The sequence below is a fragment of the Gossypium hirsutum genome, chromosome D06 (genome assembly GCF_007990345.1).
Source record: "Gossypium hirsutum isolate 1008001.06 chromosome D06, Gossypium_hirsutum_v2.1, whole genome shotgun sequence".
Taxonomy (NCBI): Eukaryota; Viridiplantae; Streptophyta; class Magnoliopsida; order Malvales; family Malvaceae; genus Gossypium; species Gossypium hirsutum.
Genome location: NC_053442.1, coordinates 23898363 through 23913297, shown reverse-complemented (window position 1 = coordinate 23913297; position 14935 = coordinate 23898363). Strand labels below are relative to the sequence as shown.

At 33.6% G+C, this 14935-nt stretch overlaps 2 protein-coding genes across 10 annotated transcripts; one reads left to right on the top strand and one right to left on the bottom strand.

The window, feature by feature from the left end:
* Nucleotides 1-225: 225 nt before the first annotated feature.
* Nucleotides 226-4069, top strand: LOC107962909 (protein MEMO1). Of its 2 annotated transcripts, XM_041095409.1 has the most exons (9): nt 226-776; nt 1403-1487; nt 1663-1731; nt 1831-1909; nt 1964-2090; nt 2413-2524; nt 2611-2754; nt 3412-3586; nt 3744-4069. In XM_041095409.1, the coding sequence occupies exons 1-9, from the start codon at nt 725-727 to the stop codon at nt 3867-3869; spliced, it is 969 nt and encodes a 322-aa protein (XP_040951343.1). In that variant the 5' UTR covers nt 226-724; the 3' UTR covers nt 3870-4069. The 2 variants fall into 2 exon arrangements, with proteins under 2 accessions (XP_040951343.1, XP_040951344.1); XM_041095410.1 differs by lacking the exon at nt 1831-1909 and having other exon boundaries at nt 1978-2090.
* Nucleotides 4070-4446: 377 nt separating this feature from the next.
* LOC107962908 (protein TOPLESS) lies at nt 4447-13917 on the bottom strand. 8 transcript variants are annotated; one of them, XM_041095404.1, is made up of 28 exons: nt 13818-13917; nt 12906-13015; nt 12640-12819; nt 12421-12534; nt 12173-12331; nt 11849-11975; nt 11631-11739; nt 11442-11515; nt 11152-11365; nt 10932-11041; nt 10770-10839; nt 10594-10667; nt 10402-10497; nt 10212-10307; nt 9992-10119; nt 9657-9888; nt 9328-9492; nt 9192-9254; nt 8911-8967; nt 8635-8691; nt 7999-8145; nt 7683-7793; nt 7399-7581; nt 7128-7256; nt 6933-7028; nt 6393-6581; nt 5367-5530; nt 4447-4767 (listed from the first exon to the last, which is right to left on the bottom strand). In XM_041095404.1, exons 2-28 carry the CDS (start codon nt 12998-13000, stop codon nt 4593-4595), a joined length of 3414 nt encoding a protein of 1137 aa, XP_040951338.1. In that variant the 5' UTR covers nt 13001-13015; nt 13818-13917; the 3' UTR covers nt 4447-4592. The 8 variants fall into 8 exon arrangements, with proteins under 8 accessions (XP_040951338.1, XP_040951342.1, XP_040951340.1 ...); XM_041095408.1 differs by having other exon boundaries at nt 4447-4798; nt 13818-13912; XM_041095406.1 differs by having other exon boundaries at nt 11442-11512; nt 13818-13912.
* Nucleotides 13918-14935: the final 1018 nt, after the last annotated feature.

The window sequence follows — 14935 nt, the reverse complement described above, 5'->3', positions numbered from 1 at the left end:
GATTTTGAGTTGGGGGCTCAAGTTATGATTATTTTATTGAAAGTTACAAAGTAAATTTTCTGGATAGGATTATTATGAGAAATTACAAGTTTCACATTTTAATCCGAGTTTAAATCATATTGCATTTGATTTTAAGACTTAATTTTGAATATATATAAAATATTTTATTTATTAAGTTTTATGTTTTTCTTCTTTATTTATTTCGAAATTTAAAACATTTTGAATATTTCTAATTGTTTGAAAGTTGTATATTTGTTAGTTATTTTGTTCAACTGGAATTACTTCGTTAATTTATATAAAGATATTTTCATTATTCATTAAACACACCCTTCATTATTTTGATTCATTCAATATAACTCTTTTAAGTTTTTTCTCTTTGGAGATTTCTCGCTTGTTGATTATAGAAGTAGTTTTCTTTTTTATTTTAGTGATTATATCGTAATTTTTTAAAGTTCGATAATCAAAACGTAATTTAAAATATACATAAGTGACTAAATCTAGAATTTACCCTTAACTAAATTCTTAAAATCACGTCTCTTCCACATCACACTTCGCAAAGCTTCCACTACAGATAGATTCAGTTAATCTATAAACAGAGTCCTATTTTAATTTATTTTTTTCTTTTCTTTTTTCATTGCTAATATATTATCTGAATCTAAAATCCAATTCCGTCGGCAAAAATAATTTCTTTTTTAAAAAAATTAGGGCTTTGGTCCGATTCTCAATGGAGAAAATCAGAAGAGCTTCGCATGCAGGATCTTGGTACACTGATAACCGTAAGTCCTTTTACAGCGCGCTTTACTTATCTTCTCTTTGCTTCCTTCGAAACCCTATCGATTTTCATAATCTAATTTCGGTTCTGGATTTTGCTCATCTTTTTCTACGAATGATGAAATCGTAGCAAAAATATCGTTTAATTCGAGAGATTTTTTTTTTAAAAGGGAAAAATAGGAGCTGAGCTAAGTAATTTCGTAGTGTTATTTATGGAACATAAATTAAATAAAGCTTTAAGAGATGAAAAATTTTAATAATTTTAAGTGTTACATTAGGATATTATTTACTGCACTGCTCTTCTGAAGTTGAAAAGATTAATAATTTCGACTTGTGTTTGAAAGGATTTGGGTAATTCATTCTCCATAACTTGTAAAAACAAAAACCGAAATCTTTTAATTATCTTTTACTTTTCATATTTCAAATTTTAGGTCCAACTATTAACTCCTTTCATTTTTCTAAGTTCAATGAAAGTAGTAGGACTAAATTTCAAATGTACAAAAGGTACAGGGACGTGGAGTATGTTTGAACCTTTTTCTTCGCTATGCTAATATTGTTTAGTTCTTAAACTGTTACCTTGCCGATTCCCATATTAGTATATGTGTGTATATATATACATTCTTTTTTTCAGCGAACAAGTTATCGGAAGAGCTTGATGGATGGATCAGGGCGGCTGGCTTGCCTAAATCTTCTGATGTAAGAGGCGTAATTGCTCCGTAAGTTTGTTGCTTCACCTCATCGTGTGTTCCTGTTCTAACATTAGAATATGTATGTATATATTTATGTATGTATGTATGTATGTATGTATGTATGTATGTATGTATGTATGTATGTATGTATATTCTAATATGTTGTGTTGGTTTTGTTTGAAACGGTGGCTTGGGAATTCAGGCATGCCGGCTATTCATATTCAGGTCGTGCTGCTGCGTATGCTTTTGGAAACATTGACCCGACAAACATGTGCGTCTTTTTATTATATTTCTCCTCTTTAAATTGCTAGAATGTATTTCAATTCTCAGGAAATATCCTCATTCATTTTTCTTTTATCATTACTTCCAGTTTTGAGCCAAATTTTGTTCAAATATCATGCAAAATTGTGGAACTGATTGCTCAAATTATAGTATTTGAACAAAAAAAGGTAACTACTTCATCGGATTCATTCATTTCCAAAACTTGCTGACATGTTGGAAAGTTTTTCAATTTCAGCACTCGGGTATTCCTTCTTGGTCCTTCTCACCATTATTACACTCCAAAATGCGCTCTCTCGACAGCTACGGTTTACAAGACACCAATAGGGGACCTACCCATTGATTTGGAAGGTAAAGTGATGTCCATTTTTCTTTGACGCTGAAACCCCACCTTTCTTCTTGTCTTATCATATCATATATTAGCTTTGTTACTAACTCCAGCATGATTTCTCATACGTTAGTTGCAGCTGATTGACTGTGGTTTTTGGTCTTGTGTGTTATTTTATTTCCTTCGGGTTGAGATGAATAGTGTGTGAATTGACCTTTTGTTGTTTGAAATGTCTAATATATTGCCCTCTTCTAACTTTTTATCCCTAAAGCTCTGCAGTTCTCTATGTGTTTAAGTGGTCCTTTATACTAAACTTAAGTGAGTTATATTTGTTTAATATTTCAGTCATTGAAGAGCTGAAAGCTACAGGAAAATTTGAATTGATGAATCTCCGGGTTGATGAAGCTGAGCATAGCATGGAAATGCACTTGCCATATCTTTCAAAAGTATTTGAGGGGTAAAACCTCTTTTTTCCCCCCCTTATAATCAAAGAGGCTCTAAACTTGTTTCTAATTGAAGCTGATTTGGGTGCTGATGTTACAGGCATCCAGTGAAAATCATACCCATTTTGGTCGGTGCTCTTAGCGCTGAAAATGAAGCAATGTACGGGAAGAAGTTGGCCAAATATGTAGATGATCCTCATAATTTCTTCTCCGTGTCATCAGATTTTTGTCACTGGGGTTCTCGGTATGTTTGATTCAGCCGCTTGTTCCCTATAACTTTCATCTTAATTTATAACAATGCACATGTAGCTAAAATATGTCTTACATGCATACAAGCTACACTTTAGAATATTGCTGTGGCCTAGTTTACTAGCAACACCACCCTTGAACTCCTAAGAAGAAAGTAGCATGTGATGTAGACTGTAAACTTTTCCTGGCGACATGAAATGTTATTCCGAGTTCTTATTTTACTCGCTGCTCTTTAAAATTTTCAAAACACCAGTCATCTGACTGGCGAATGATGATGTTTATTCACTCCATACCCTATCAAAAGCATATAAACGTCCTTTTCTTTTAAAGATTTATTGTTCAACGGTTTAAATTTGGTCCATGGTTCTATTCTATGATTCGCCCTAGCCGAAGTTAATCAATGTTTGGATGGATATGGAGTATAGACCAATATCGGTTATGGTTTTCTACATTGTGTTGCAAACCTAGGTTGTTCTGGCCCTTCTTTTTTCCTGAAGTACCTGTATCGGACACTCATGCCTTACACATAGATATGGGGATATTACCTCCAAGGATCCTCCAAATACATGAAAAAACCTAGAAAAATCTAACCATACCCACATGCATCCGACACTTGCACCCCAGTCCAAGTAATATTTGCTTTTTGTGCCAGGTTCAATTATATGTACTATGACAAGAAGTACGGGGCCATACACAAATCAATTGAGGCGCTAGACAAGATGGGTATGGATATAATAGAAACTGGAGATGCAGATGCATTCAAACAATATTTATCTGAGTACGACAACACGATCTGCGGACGTCATCCTATTAGTGTTTTTCTTCATGTAAGTGTTTTAAGCTTTCTTGAAAGCCAAGTTTTCATCCCTTTTAACAACAATAAAAATTGCCCAAACTACCTATTATATCAATTTTATTAATGGCACTTTTGAGTTCCCAAACTTTTTATTAATGGTCGTTCGGTTATGTTGGAGTATATTTCAGATTCTGAGCAACAGCTCGACGAAAATAAAGATAAAATTCTTACGGTACGAGCAATCGAGTCAGTGCAAAAGTACACGAGACAGTAGTGTAAGTTATGCATCTGCAGCAGCAAAGGTGGATGCTTGAAGATTGTAAAAAGAAAAGAAAAGTGTGGGTTAGAACTTAATGGCAATTTAAATAATGGTACTCATGTTTTCTTTAAGGTACTGATGATTTGCTTATGTTTGTTTTGGTGTTACAATTGTGCTTGCATGACATAGATGTTGTAGTGAACACTGAACAGCTTTCCAGTTTTATTTGAATCCCATTAACTCAATTTAACCTCACTTCCCGTTCCATATGAACGTGTAAATATTTCCAACTTTTTGAAAATTTCTAATTGATTTAACCTCGCCAATTATCTAAGTAAATAAATACAATTTGTATTATCCATCAAATATTTAAATAAATCTGAAACTAAAATTATGGAGGGTAGACTTATATATTCATTTCCAAATCCGCAAAATAAGTAATTCAGATTAATAGTAATTTTAATATTCAAATTAGAATGGTAGATATTTAAATCCACAATTTAAATTGTCATTTTTATCCAATTGAATCTGAACTTAAAATTTGATTAATCATTTTAAAATCAACAATCTGATACATTAATTTAGAAGGTGATTTGAGTTAATTTAAAGGAAAAAATAAAGACTAAAACAGATGCAAATATAAAGATTGTCGAATCTAAGACAAACAAATATACATGGGACAAAAAGATATGTATAAAGATTCTGAAATCTAAAACATATATGCGTGTGTGTCTTTCTCTATGTATACGCGCAATTAAAAATATTGGTTCACATATTTTTAATCATCTTGGAGCAAGCAGCTGCTTGCAGTTGCAGGCTCATATTCAGCAAGGTACCATGAATTACCAGGTTTTTGAGGCTCAAAAACGATTACTGCACCATCTGTCAGTCCCACTGCAAATTGTGTTGGTTTATGTGGATTTGCAGCTACGGCAAGGGGGTGCACATTTCCTCTGCACCCACCATTCATTATTTTCAGAAAACCTACAATAAACTTAATAGCTTACATGATTTTTCAAGTTCTAACATTTGTATCTTCATATTGTGTTCGATATCCGCAAATTGAAACCAAACCTTTTAGGAGTTGACCTTTTCAACATTGTTCAAATTAGGGGCTTTTTTCAAGCATTTCGCCCCAATTTGTAATACAAAATTGTTTGAAATATAACATATGAAAACCAAGCCAGATATTACTTAGAAAAGAAAAAGAGTAAACAACATGATTTCAAACAACATTTGGAAAGCCCTAATTCGAGCAAATTCGAAAAAAATTGGCTCTTACTTAACCATTTAAAAAGCCTTGGCCCTTATTTGATCACATTTAAAAAGATTTAATCCTTATGTAAATAATCTAATCCCTAGAGATGCTTTTAAAACAAAAACAAAAACCTTCAATTTGAACATTTAGTCAATTTTGTGTTTTGTATAAAAAAGTATTGATTATTTTTATCTGGTCTTATTTGTGTTTAAAATTATCAAATAAACAGTTAAAAATAGAATTCAGAAAGGGGAAGGCTATGCATGCAATTGCAGATGAACCATGTGGACATACCTTGGAGTATAAGGAAGATAGGAAATGGGAAGGATCTGGCATTTTAACTGGAGATCTGAAGCACCGAATATTGACACTATTCCCCCTAGAAAGCACGCAAATACCATCTGGCTATCGCATGACAATGTTGCTTGCGATATTCTTGTAGAATCTTCAGGAATCCACTGTGAATACAAGAGTAGATTAAATATTCTACTTAAATGATTAAACCAATATTATCAATGATTGAATCGATCAAATTATTACTTTTGGTTCAACAATTGTCACGTAAAAAACAAAAATTTCATTAAAATTAAAAGAAAACAGAAAAATTTTTAAAAACAAGCACACTTAGAAGAAATAATTAATATGGGCTAAATTAACAAAAGAAAAAGTTAAAAACTCGGAAAATATTGAAGCCGGTTCATCTGGTTTTATACCCGGTTTTTTCAGCTTCGTTTTGTGCATTCCAATTATATGACAACCAGTCGGTTCTAGGTTGAACTAATAGGTTGATCCTCCTATCATTTCAAATTGAAATGGCTTATTCTTTATTCACGAAAATAAAAAATGATTATATTTCTTATTTTCTTTACCCTCATTTTTCTTTTTCACTAACCACAATCAAAATTGATTTTTTTTCCACTTTTACACTCTTCTTTCCACCCTTCAATTTTTCTATTCTACCAAACAAACCCTTAAACTTTCCTTACTACACTCGACAAAAAATTGGAAAAAATTAAAAAGATAAAAATATGAAAAGAAAAAAAAAGTAATCTTCTTTCCGTTGATTAATTAGAGATAAACACACTTAAAATTTTCTCAGTTTATTTTCTCTTATCATCCCAATTTAGAAAGTTTAATTTTTTTTTATGCATTACTATGAAATACGGAACATTTTTCCTATTTTTGTTCCCTCACTTTTCTATCCTACTAACCACGCTAAATGCTATTTTCTTTCCGCATTTCCACTCTTATCTTTCCGTCCTTCCACTTCTTCATTCAACAAAGCATCTTTGCATATCAATGAGAGGGAGAGAGGCATACCTGCTGTACACATCCTAATTCTTTGGCTTCATAAATTGAAAGTTGAGTCTCATGCACAACGAGGAAGTTTACTTGATCCTGATGAAACTGAACCATGGTATTTGAACCCCTTACTGGGATTCTCTCATCGGGGAACTGCAATTGTTTGCTTTTACATTTCCCCCATCCACCAAGATTCCATGTGAAAATCTGCAGTTATAGGGGGGAAACAAAGTACAAAACATAATTTATGAGTTTCTGTCACCTTGAAAAATCAGACTACAATTTGCCAATGATTTCTCAATAGAGCAGGGTTATGATAGTGAGATGGTTTATATCTAAGTTAGGCCAATCAATTCTGACCCAAATACCCAACTTGATCAATAACCTGAACCCGCCCAACTCAACTAAAATGACCCAATTTGAAGAAACCGACTGATAAATCCAGCTGACGTGAACCCAAAATGACCTGAAAGTTTTAAAATCATAATTGACCCCATCTACAACTAACCTGACTTGCTTAATTTATAGGTCTGATTTAAGGTATAAAGAAAAACCAACCTGAGCATCTTCTCCAGAAGAAACAAGCAAATCCATGGCAGTAGAGAAAGCAAGCCCGGTGACTCTTCCAGAATGACCCTTGAGCTTGCTTTTAACCTGCGTGAATAAAAAACAACCACCTTGTCTCAGGACGTCTCTTCAAAACATTATCTTGCAGACAACTATATATTTCTCTTTAAAGGGGGAGAAACATGCCTTTGTGAAACGGACATGATATATCAATATAGTGGAGTCATCCATTCCAATAGCAACTATGTTGTTATCCTGAGGGTGGAAAGCTAGGCTTGTTGCCGCAGGTGATGGTGACATGAAAGACATCATCCTCTGCTCAAGAAAAGATCGAGATTATCTAGCTGACCGTAATTTCTTTTTAATCAGTAGAAACTAGAAAGTTAGTGGACCGTGATTCGCATGGATTTCGTACAAACTTTAACAAATGGTTGCATAGAAGAAATTGGAAAGTAACCTTAAATGTCAGCATGTTGAATAGGGAAATTATCCCTCCTGATGCTGACAACAGATATGAATCATTCTTTGACAAAGCAAAACAAGGCACGGCTTCTTCAGGCGTGCTGTCTATAAGGTCATTGGTCATCACTCGCGAGCAGCTTCTTGGTTGCCACAGTTGAGGGGGAACATCGGTTGTAGCCTACATAGAATGTTTCCACAAAATTACGTCTAAACATCCAACTAATGAAGAATTATAAATTGAAACCCGGAAGTTTTGAATATTAATTGGTTCTTTGTTACCTTTCCACTCAAATTAAGGTCATTTTGAGGCCATTTCCATAACAAATGTGTGCCATTTGAAGCTAATGCCAAAATGGCATTACCTGCATTGGTGTATATCAGCCTTGATATCTGCAGTGGTCAGAGAAAGAGATAATGATAAAATTACTTTGCAGTATGTAACCAGGTTAACTAAGCTTTAGAGGTTTCGCTCTCTCAAAGCAAATATTTAGAAAGAGGATATAACCCGGATGAAAGCATTGAACGAAAATATTTGCAAATAAATTTGAACTTGTTAAGTCCTCATACCATGAAATTTCTTACTGAGGATATTTACCTTGTCTGCTTCCCCGTAACCATTGAGTTGCAAGGACTTGCACTGAGAAGGCATGCTGATTTGGATGATCTTACAAACACCTGATTTGTTATTGGCGTTATCAATAATTTTTTGCTTTGCATCCTTTATCCTTTCCTCATCGCAGTTCTGCAGGGAGGCTGATAAGTTAGCATAGGACATGTTCTCTAACAAAAATGGACAATTTGCACAATGTGATACCGTATGAATCCTAGAAAAAAAACTGGGCATCTCAAATTTTACACATGGACTTTGATCCAATGTACATTGTAATATATGAACTTTGATGTGATATTATTATACACATGAAAATTTGATTTTAATTCAATTATATATATGAAACTTTGATATTGATTCAATCGTAAACATTTGCAAAGATGAACACATTCATTTATTTTCATGTTGGATAAACATAATTATCTATATATGCAATATGTAAATGCAAAATGGTGTTACGTCGAAAACAGTGTCAGTGCTATGTGAAAATTGAATTAAATTGAAATTTCATGTATGCAATTGCACAAAATCAAAATTCATGTACCATATATAGACCAAAGTTCATGGGTAGCTTTGATATTTATCCCACAAAAAGAAAAAATTCAGTTCATGATTACTCACGGTTGGGACATGGGCATCAGCTTCTCCGGAATTAGCAACACTTGGATTTATTACATGCTAAACCAAACAAAAAGAATCAGGAAATGTGAATTTCTACTAGCAGCAATAGGATAACAACCAAACAGTGTTAGTGTTTTGTGAAAATTGAATTAAATTGAAATTTCATGTATGCAACTGCACAAAATCAAAATTCATGTACCATATATAGACCAAAGTTCATGGGTAGCTTTGATATTTATCCCACTAAAAGGAAAAATTCAGTTCATGATTACTCACGGTTGGGACATGGGCATCAGCTTCTCCGGAATTAGCAACACTTGGATTTATTACATGCTAAACCAAACAAAAAGAATCAGGAAATGTGAATTTCTACCAGCAGCAGTAGGATAACAACCAAACAGTGTTAGTGTTTTGTGAAAATTGAATTAAATTGAAATTTCATGTATGCAATTACACAAAATCAAAATTCATGTACCACATATAGACCAAAGTTCATTGGTAGCTTTGATATTTATCCCACCAAAGAAAAAAGAAAAATTCAGTTCATGACTACTCACGGTTGGTACATGGGCATCAGCTTCTCCGGAATTAGCAACACTTGAACTTGGATTTATTACATGCTAAACCAAACAAAAAGAATCAGGAAATGTGAATTTCTACCAGCTGCAGTAGGATAACAACTAAAATGCAGACCTTTCTTGGACCATCAGAGACATCTGAAGAGGAATTAACAAAACCAGTTACTGATGCATTCAGCAACTGAAGGCCATAGGCTGTTGCCAAGATCTTGATTTTGTTTTCGCTTGCAATAACAGCCAGCAAGGTCCCATCCTTGTTGAATCGTATATGTGGGTTTGCCTTCAAATTAGAAAAGAAGTAGATATCTTAGACTATCCTTTATATGTACTACAGTGAAACCTTTACTTGAATTTCAACATAAATGTAATTTCAACCTGAAATTTTAGAAACTTTCTCTGCATAACACTTCTAAAGAAGTAAGACTGAAAGACTAAAGAACTTACTGGTAAGTCTCCTGCATCAATAATTGTCAATTGCTCAACCTTATCCATATCCCATATTTTAATAACATGGTCATCTGCTGCCGCCAGGAAATTCTCCTTAATTGGACTAAACTGCACAACAGCTGAAGAATTTTCACAAAGTCCTTGGTAGGTTCTTTTAGCATCACCTTCACTTTCATTCCATTCAACAAGGAATGATTCTCCAATTTTATTCGTCCCACATGAAAACAGCCTGTGAAAATATCCATTTAAAACACCAAAAATTAGTACATCTATCATTTGAAAAAATAACATTCTATATCATTGAATGAAGATTCATGGAAAACAAATCAAACCTTTTATTATCAGCACTATATGCTATTGTTGTGCATGCTAGACCTGGAGCATCAATATGAACTCTGGCACCCATGTTGTCATATAGCCATGCTTTTATCTTTCCATCCACTGATGTTGAAAATATAAACTGGAAGAAAAGGTATCAAATATGTTATATGATCACCAACAGATCTAAAATGCCACGCATTATTAGTATAGTAAATCAAGAGTAACTCTTACATGAATACCATCCTTGCAATGAGGGCAGAGAGAATAAACAGGAGCTTCATGGCCTTCTAAATTATGCATTTGTACTCCAGTAATCACATCCCATACCTTAAAAAAAAAAAAGAAAAAGAAATCAGCTAGTTGATGGATCAGTTCCTCTATGATGAAAATTTTCTATCCGAGAGAAAGATTAAAAAACCACCTTAATTAGCTTGTCATCGCCACCAGTTATGACCAACTGTTGCTTGCTAGGTGTAGCAAATGCTAAATCATTAACACCATCAACATGAGCATCAATCTAAAATTTAAAAAAGAAAAGAAAATAAGAAGTTAATATCAGGTCCAGGCCATTGAAATCAATAATTGTAGAACCAGATAAAAAACATGAAGCTACCTCCAACTTCTGCTGAACATCAGTGACACCATGGTACGAATATAATTGCACAATATGTTTTGAATAAGCAATCCCTATTTTCAAGAAGAGAAAAAGTTTGTTGTAAAATTAAAACAATATCCGATTCATTAGATATTATTTCTAAATAAAGTTTTCCAATAATACATTGAACTTACCAAAGAAAGAACCATTTGGACTCCAAGCAATACAATTAACAGATATACAAGGATCTTTCATCATGGCTGTCTGCATTTATTCAAATATGTTCAGGTTTAATATGATGCAAGTAACAAAACATTTCTTGCAAAGATATGTAAATCAAATTCAAAGGGACAAACCTTGAACATTGTGGAGCATGCTCCAATATTCCAAACCGTAAAATTTCTTGAGAGCATTTTTACCCCTAAATTAACATCCCACAACCCAATGTCCCCAATGTCGGTTCCAACTGAAAGAACCAAAACTAATAGGTGAACATCATTCAAGATAGACTATTCAATCAAATAATCCCTATAACGATGACAAGCGCTTAGGGGGAGGACATGGAGGGCAACTAACCTAGAAGAAATGTCTGCTGTACAGGATGAAAATCCATGCTCATTGGAGAAGATGACTCATTCAATATCCGTGCAACAGTCTTGGGCAAGTCGGTATGGCTGACTGGTTCAAAATTTTGAAGCATACCATTATTCATGGAGATAATTGGCAAGTCATCAGAAACACTGGATTCAGGGCTGTGATTTCGACCAGAATGAAGAACAGTAGATGCGACCTAAGCATCAAGTTAAATGAATAATTTTAGAGTTAGCAGTGAAAAATAAAGCTGCAGTAACCTTGGCCCTCCTTACCTTATATTCAGCTCCCAGTAGGCTATTCTGAGACATGGTATTGGAATCCCTCATATTAACTGAAGTTGTAGCTACTAAATAGGTGGCAATAAAGGTAAGAAAAACATTGTTAAATGTACAGAATGAATACATTAAATCACCTCAATTCTGAGACCTGAAACTCACCAATATGATTATTATAACCCCTACCTGATGTTATTGGACCACTGACACAAATATCTTCTCTAGAAACAGCTTGAGTTACAGTAGAAGGGCCACAAAACCAGCTGGATGGGAAAACAGGTAGTGATGCATCTAGCTAAACATTAAAATTTAAAAGCATTCCATAAGCATCATTGTATAGATAATTGCTGTCCTTATAATTGTTGGGAGAAGGAAACCAAAAGAAAATTTTCCCCTTCCTTTACCTGTGGATTGTCAGTGGATTGCATGAACAAATGATCATGTGGCCATTGGCAAACATGATCCTCAAAGAGAGTTTCTATATCAGGATTAGGCTGAGGATATTTACATTGAATGTGCTGCCAGTTTAGGCTGTTAGATCACAATAAAAAGTTAGTTCTTTAAGTCTAGAAATAAAGAAAATTTCAGTAGATGCTGAAGCTGCAACAGACAGATTTAAAAAGTAATTTCAATTAACTTTATTGAAGAGATGAATAAAATCTATTCAGAAAAGGCTAACGTAACATAAAGAAGAAGGGAAACCAACAAACTGAGAGAAAGGCTGCTACCCTTGATTAATGAGACGTCTCAACCTTTGGCTTTTGATGACAGGAAATTTCAGTTTTCCATGGAAAATTGGATTCACTTCAATAAGTTTCTTGAGTTCATCCATCAAAATTTTCCTTGAAGACTCTGCATCTTCATACATAGAGAGCAACTCATGTTCCCTGTAAAACCCAGGTGGATCTTTTAACTCTCATATCATCATGCTAATGCTGCAAAAATCCGAAGTTAACCATTTGTGTGAAACATGTACCTGAAATTATCTAATGTTAAAAGCTGAGTCATTTCTCTATATAACTCTTCATTGTCCTGAGCAAAAACTTTCAAGTCCTTCATCAGGATATCCAAAGCCTTTGCACGATCATTTCTGATGCAACAATCAACCAATTGCATGTAAAATAAATGCTTGACGCGCAAAATTGCATGAAGATGCTTATCTAAATGCTTATAGAAGAGAACCAATATCCCTCACTTGTCCAATGCCTCAAGGAAATTCAGCTTTCTGATTTCAAAATAAATCTTGGTCGAGTACTTGTTGTCATTGATGCTTGTGAAACCAGAAAGATATTTCTCGACTTTATTCCACTTTCCGTTCAGCACCAAGTCTTCAAAAAACTCCAGGTCAAAGTAACATCCACTCTCACGCTCAAATCTACAAATCAAATCAGTTCCAAGCATCAAAACAGAAGACATAGAAGTAAAACATCCATTCTAGAACATGATTGAACTGAAACTTACATATGAGCTGTTCGTTTATATCCTTCATCGTTGCAAAACTGTAAGATTAAGAAAAGAAGTTCTTTATTGAGAGCAGACCTCTTCTCAGAAGCCATTCCTCCTCTCTGAAACTTCACCAAATATTAACATGAGTAAGTTTGGCAACCCAAGAAAGAAAAGAAAAGAAAAAACACAAATTGATCATACCTGCACTCCAAATTCTATGCAAACAAGAATCAAATTCGATAAAATGTCTTAGATTCCTTAGTAGGAGAGTCAATTGATTCCAATCAACAAATAATAATATTTAGAGTATCCTTGCATATGTATCCTATTCGATAATTATTGTAAATACCTTTTGATATTATCGTTAAAACAGAGTCTAGTGCAGTTTAACTTAAAGAATTCAAAATTCGAGTGAATTCTAGCGTGTTTAGCTTTCACAAAGTAATGCTTTTAAAAACCATTTGAACTGATTATAATTAAAAGATATCAAGAATCAAGACTGATCATCAACAAAACAGCGAACAAAGATAACAACGCAGCTCCGACTGAAAAAAGAGAGCGAAAAGTTACCGTCAAAGCTGAAATGATTTTAGTTTTCTACGTCCACGATTCGTCCATTTTCTCAATAACCAAACAGAACATAAAGATTCGATTCAAAGATCAAAACAAACAGATACAAAGCAGACAACCAAAAAAAAAAAAAAAAAACCAAAGAAAGAACTGATCTAATTCAAAATCACCCAAAGGATCGAGATTAGATCGATAATAACGAGGAATTTAAACGGAAACCTAATCTTGATTCTTGATCAATTAGAGCCTTTACTTTTGAACTTAAAATCGATGGAAAAAATTTTAAAAAGAAAAATTAAAGTGGAAATAAATAAGGAAAAAGGAAAAGCTTTTCTGTTTTCAAAGAATCATACATACCTGAGTGGAAAATGAAAAGAAAATTTTCAGGCGAAAATCAGTGTTTGAAGCTCTAGACTTCGATTTTTGAAATGGAATATAAATAGAGAGAAATAGTGAAATACTCAAAAATTAAAAATTAAAATTTAAAGAAGAAAAAAAGGCAGGGACTAGATTGCGAAATTTAATTTCTTTTCAGGTAAAAATGGAATATGATAAGTCAGTTGCCTTATAAAAGTCGTTACTAGTGGCGGGTCCCACAGGTGGGCTCCACCGCTGCTTTTCTGATTGATAAAGTTATGGCATTTACACACACTGACCAGGTGTACTCAATTGAGAATGTGGGTTGCCAGGAGGCAGGGGCCTACCTGCCTTATATTTCATCAAAACTTTGGATAAACTAACATTTAGTCTTTAAATTTGGTAATATTTTTCATTTGGTCCTTAAATTGTTCTTTGGCTCCACATTAGTTTTGTAAGTTGGTAAACCTTTCTAATTTGGTTCATAAACTTGGATTTCATTAAAGTGTGATGACGTGGTACTTTCTTAAAGTATCATTTCATCACTTGACATTTAAAAAAATTAATATAAAATCTAAAAGATACACAAAAAATTAAAAAAATTTAGGTGATGAAATGACAATTTCGATGCCATGTCATTACACTTCAATGGAATACAAGTTTAAGGAGAAGATTGAAAAAAGCTACCAAATTTCATGAATAATGTGGACAAAGAAAAGTTCAATGATCATGATGGAAAAAATTATCAAATTCAAGGATTAAATGTCTCTTTGTCGTTCTTGGACTTCCGCAACATTATACTTGAAAGTGATTGTGCACTTGTGATAAATAAGCTTTAAGTATGATCAATTAGATTTTTCTAGTTTGAGTTATTTGTTAAATGAGGCTAGAGCTTTGGTTGGTTTGCTTTATGTTTTATCCTTTAGGCTATGTTTGGTTAAGTGGAAAAGTATGGGAGGAAAGGGTGGAAAAGTGGGGAAATTTTTTTTTTTTGAGTGTGCTTTGGTGGAAAGAAAAGTGAGAGGAAAGAAAATAGGAGGGATGGCCATTTTCCGTCCTAATGCATAAAAACCAACCTTTTCCAATTGAAATGATAATCGTGGAGAAAATGAGAGCCA

Bases quoted from the DNA above. Each gene is read 5' to 3' on its own strand.
- LOC107962909 (XM_041095409.1), top strand. From the start codon at position 725: ATGGAGAAAATCAGAAGAGCTTCGCATGCAGGATCTTGGTACACTGAT. The intron at 1,910-1,963 runs GTAACTACTTCA...CATGTTGGAAAG, and splicing joins TAGTATTTGAACAAAAAAAG to TTTTTCAATTTCAGCACTCG. The intron at 2,755-3,411 runs GTATGTTTGATT...TTTTTGTGCCAG, and splicing joins TTTTGTCACTGGGGTTCTCG to GTTCAATTATATGTACTATG.
- LOC107962908 (XM_041095404.1), bottom strand. From the start codon at position 13,000: ATGGCTTCTGAGAAGAGGTCTGCTCTCAATAAAGAACTTCTTTTCTTA. The intron at 10,840-10,931 runs GTTTGTCCCTTT...GAATAAATGCAG, and splicing joins CATGCTCCACAATGTTCAAG to ACAGCCATGATGAAAGATCC. The intron at 10,668-10,769 runs GTAAGTTCAATG...TCTTGAAAATAG, and splicing joins TCCAAATGGTTCTTTCTTTG to GGATTGCTTATTCAAAACAT.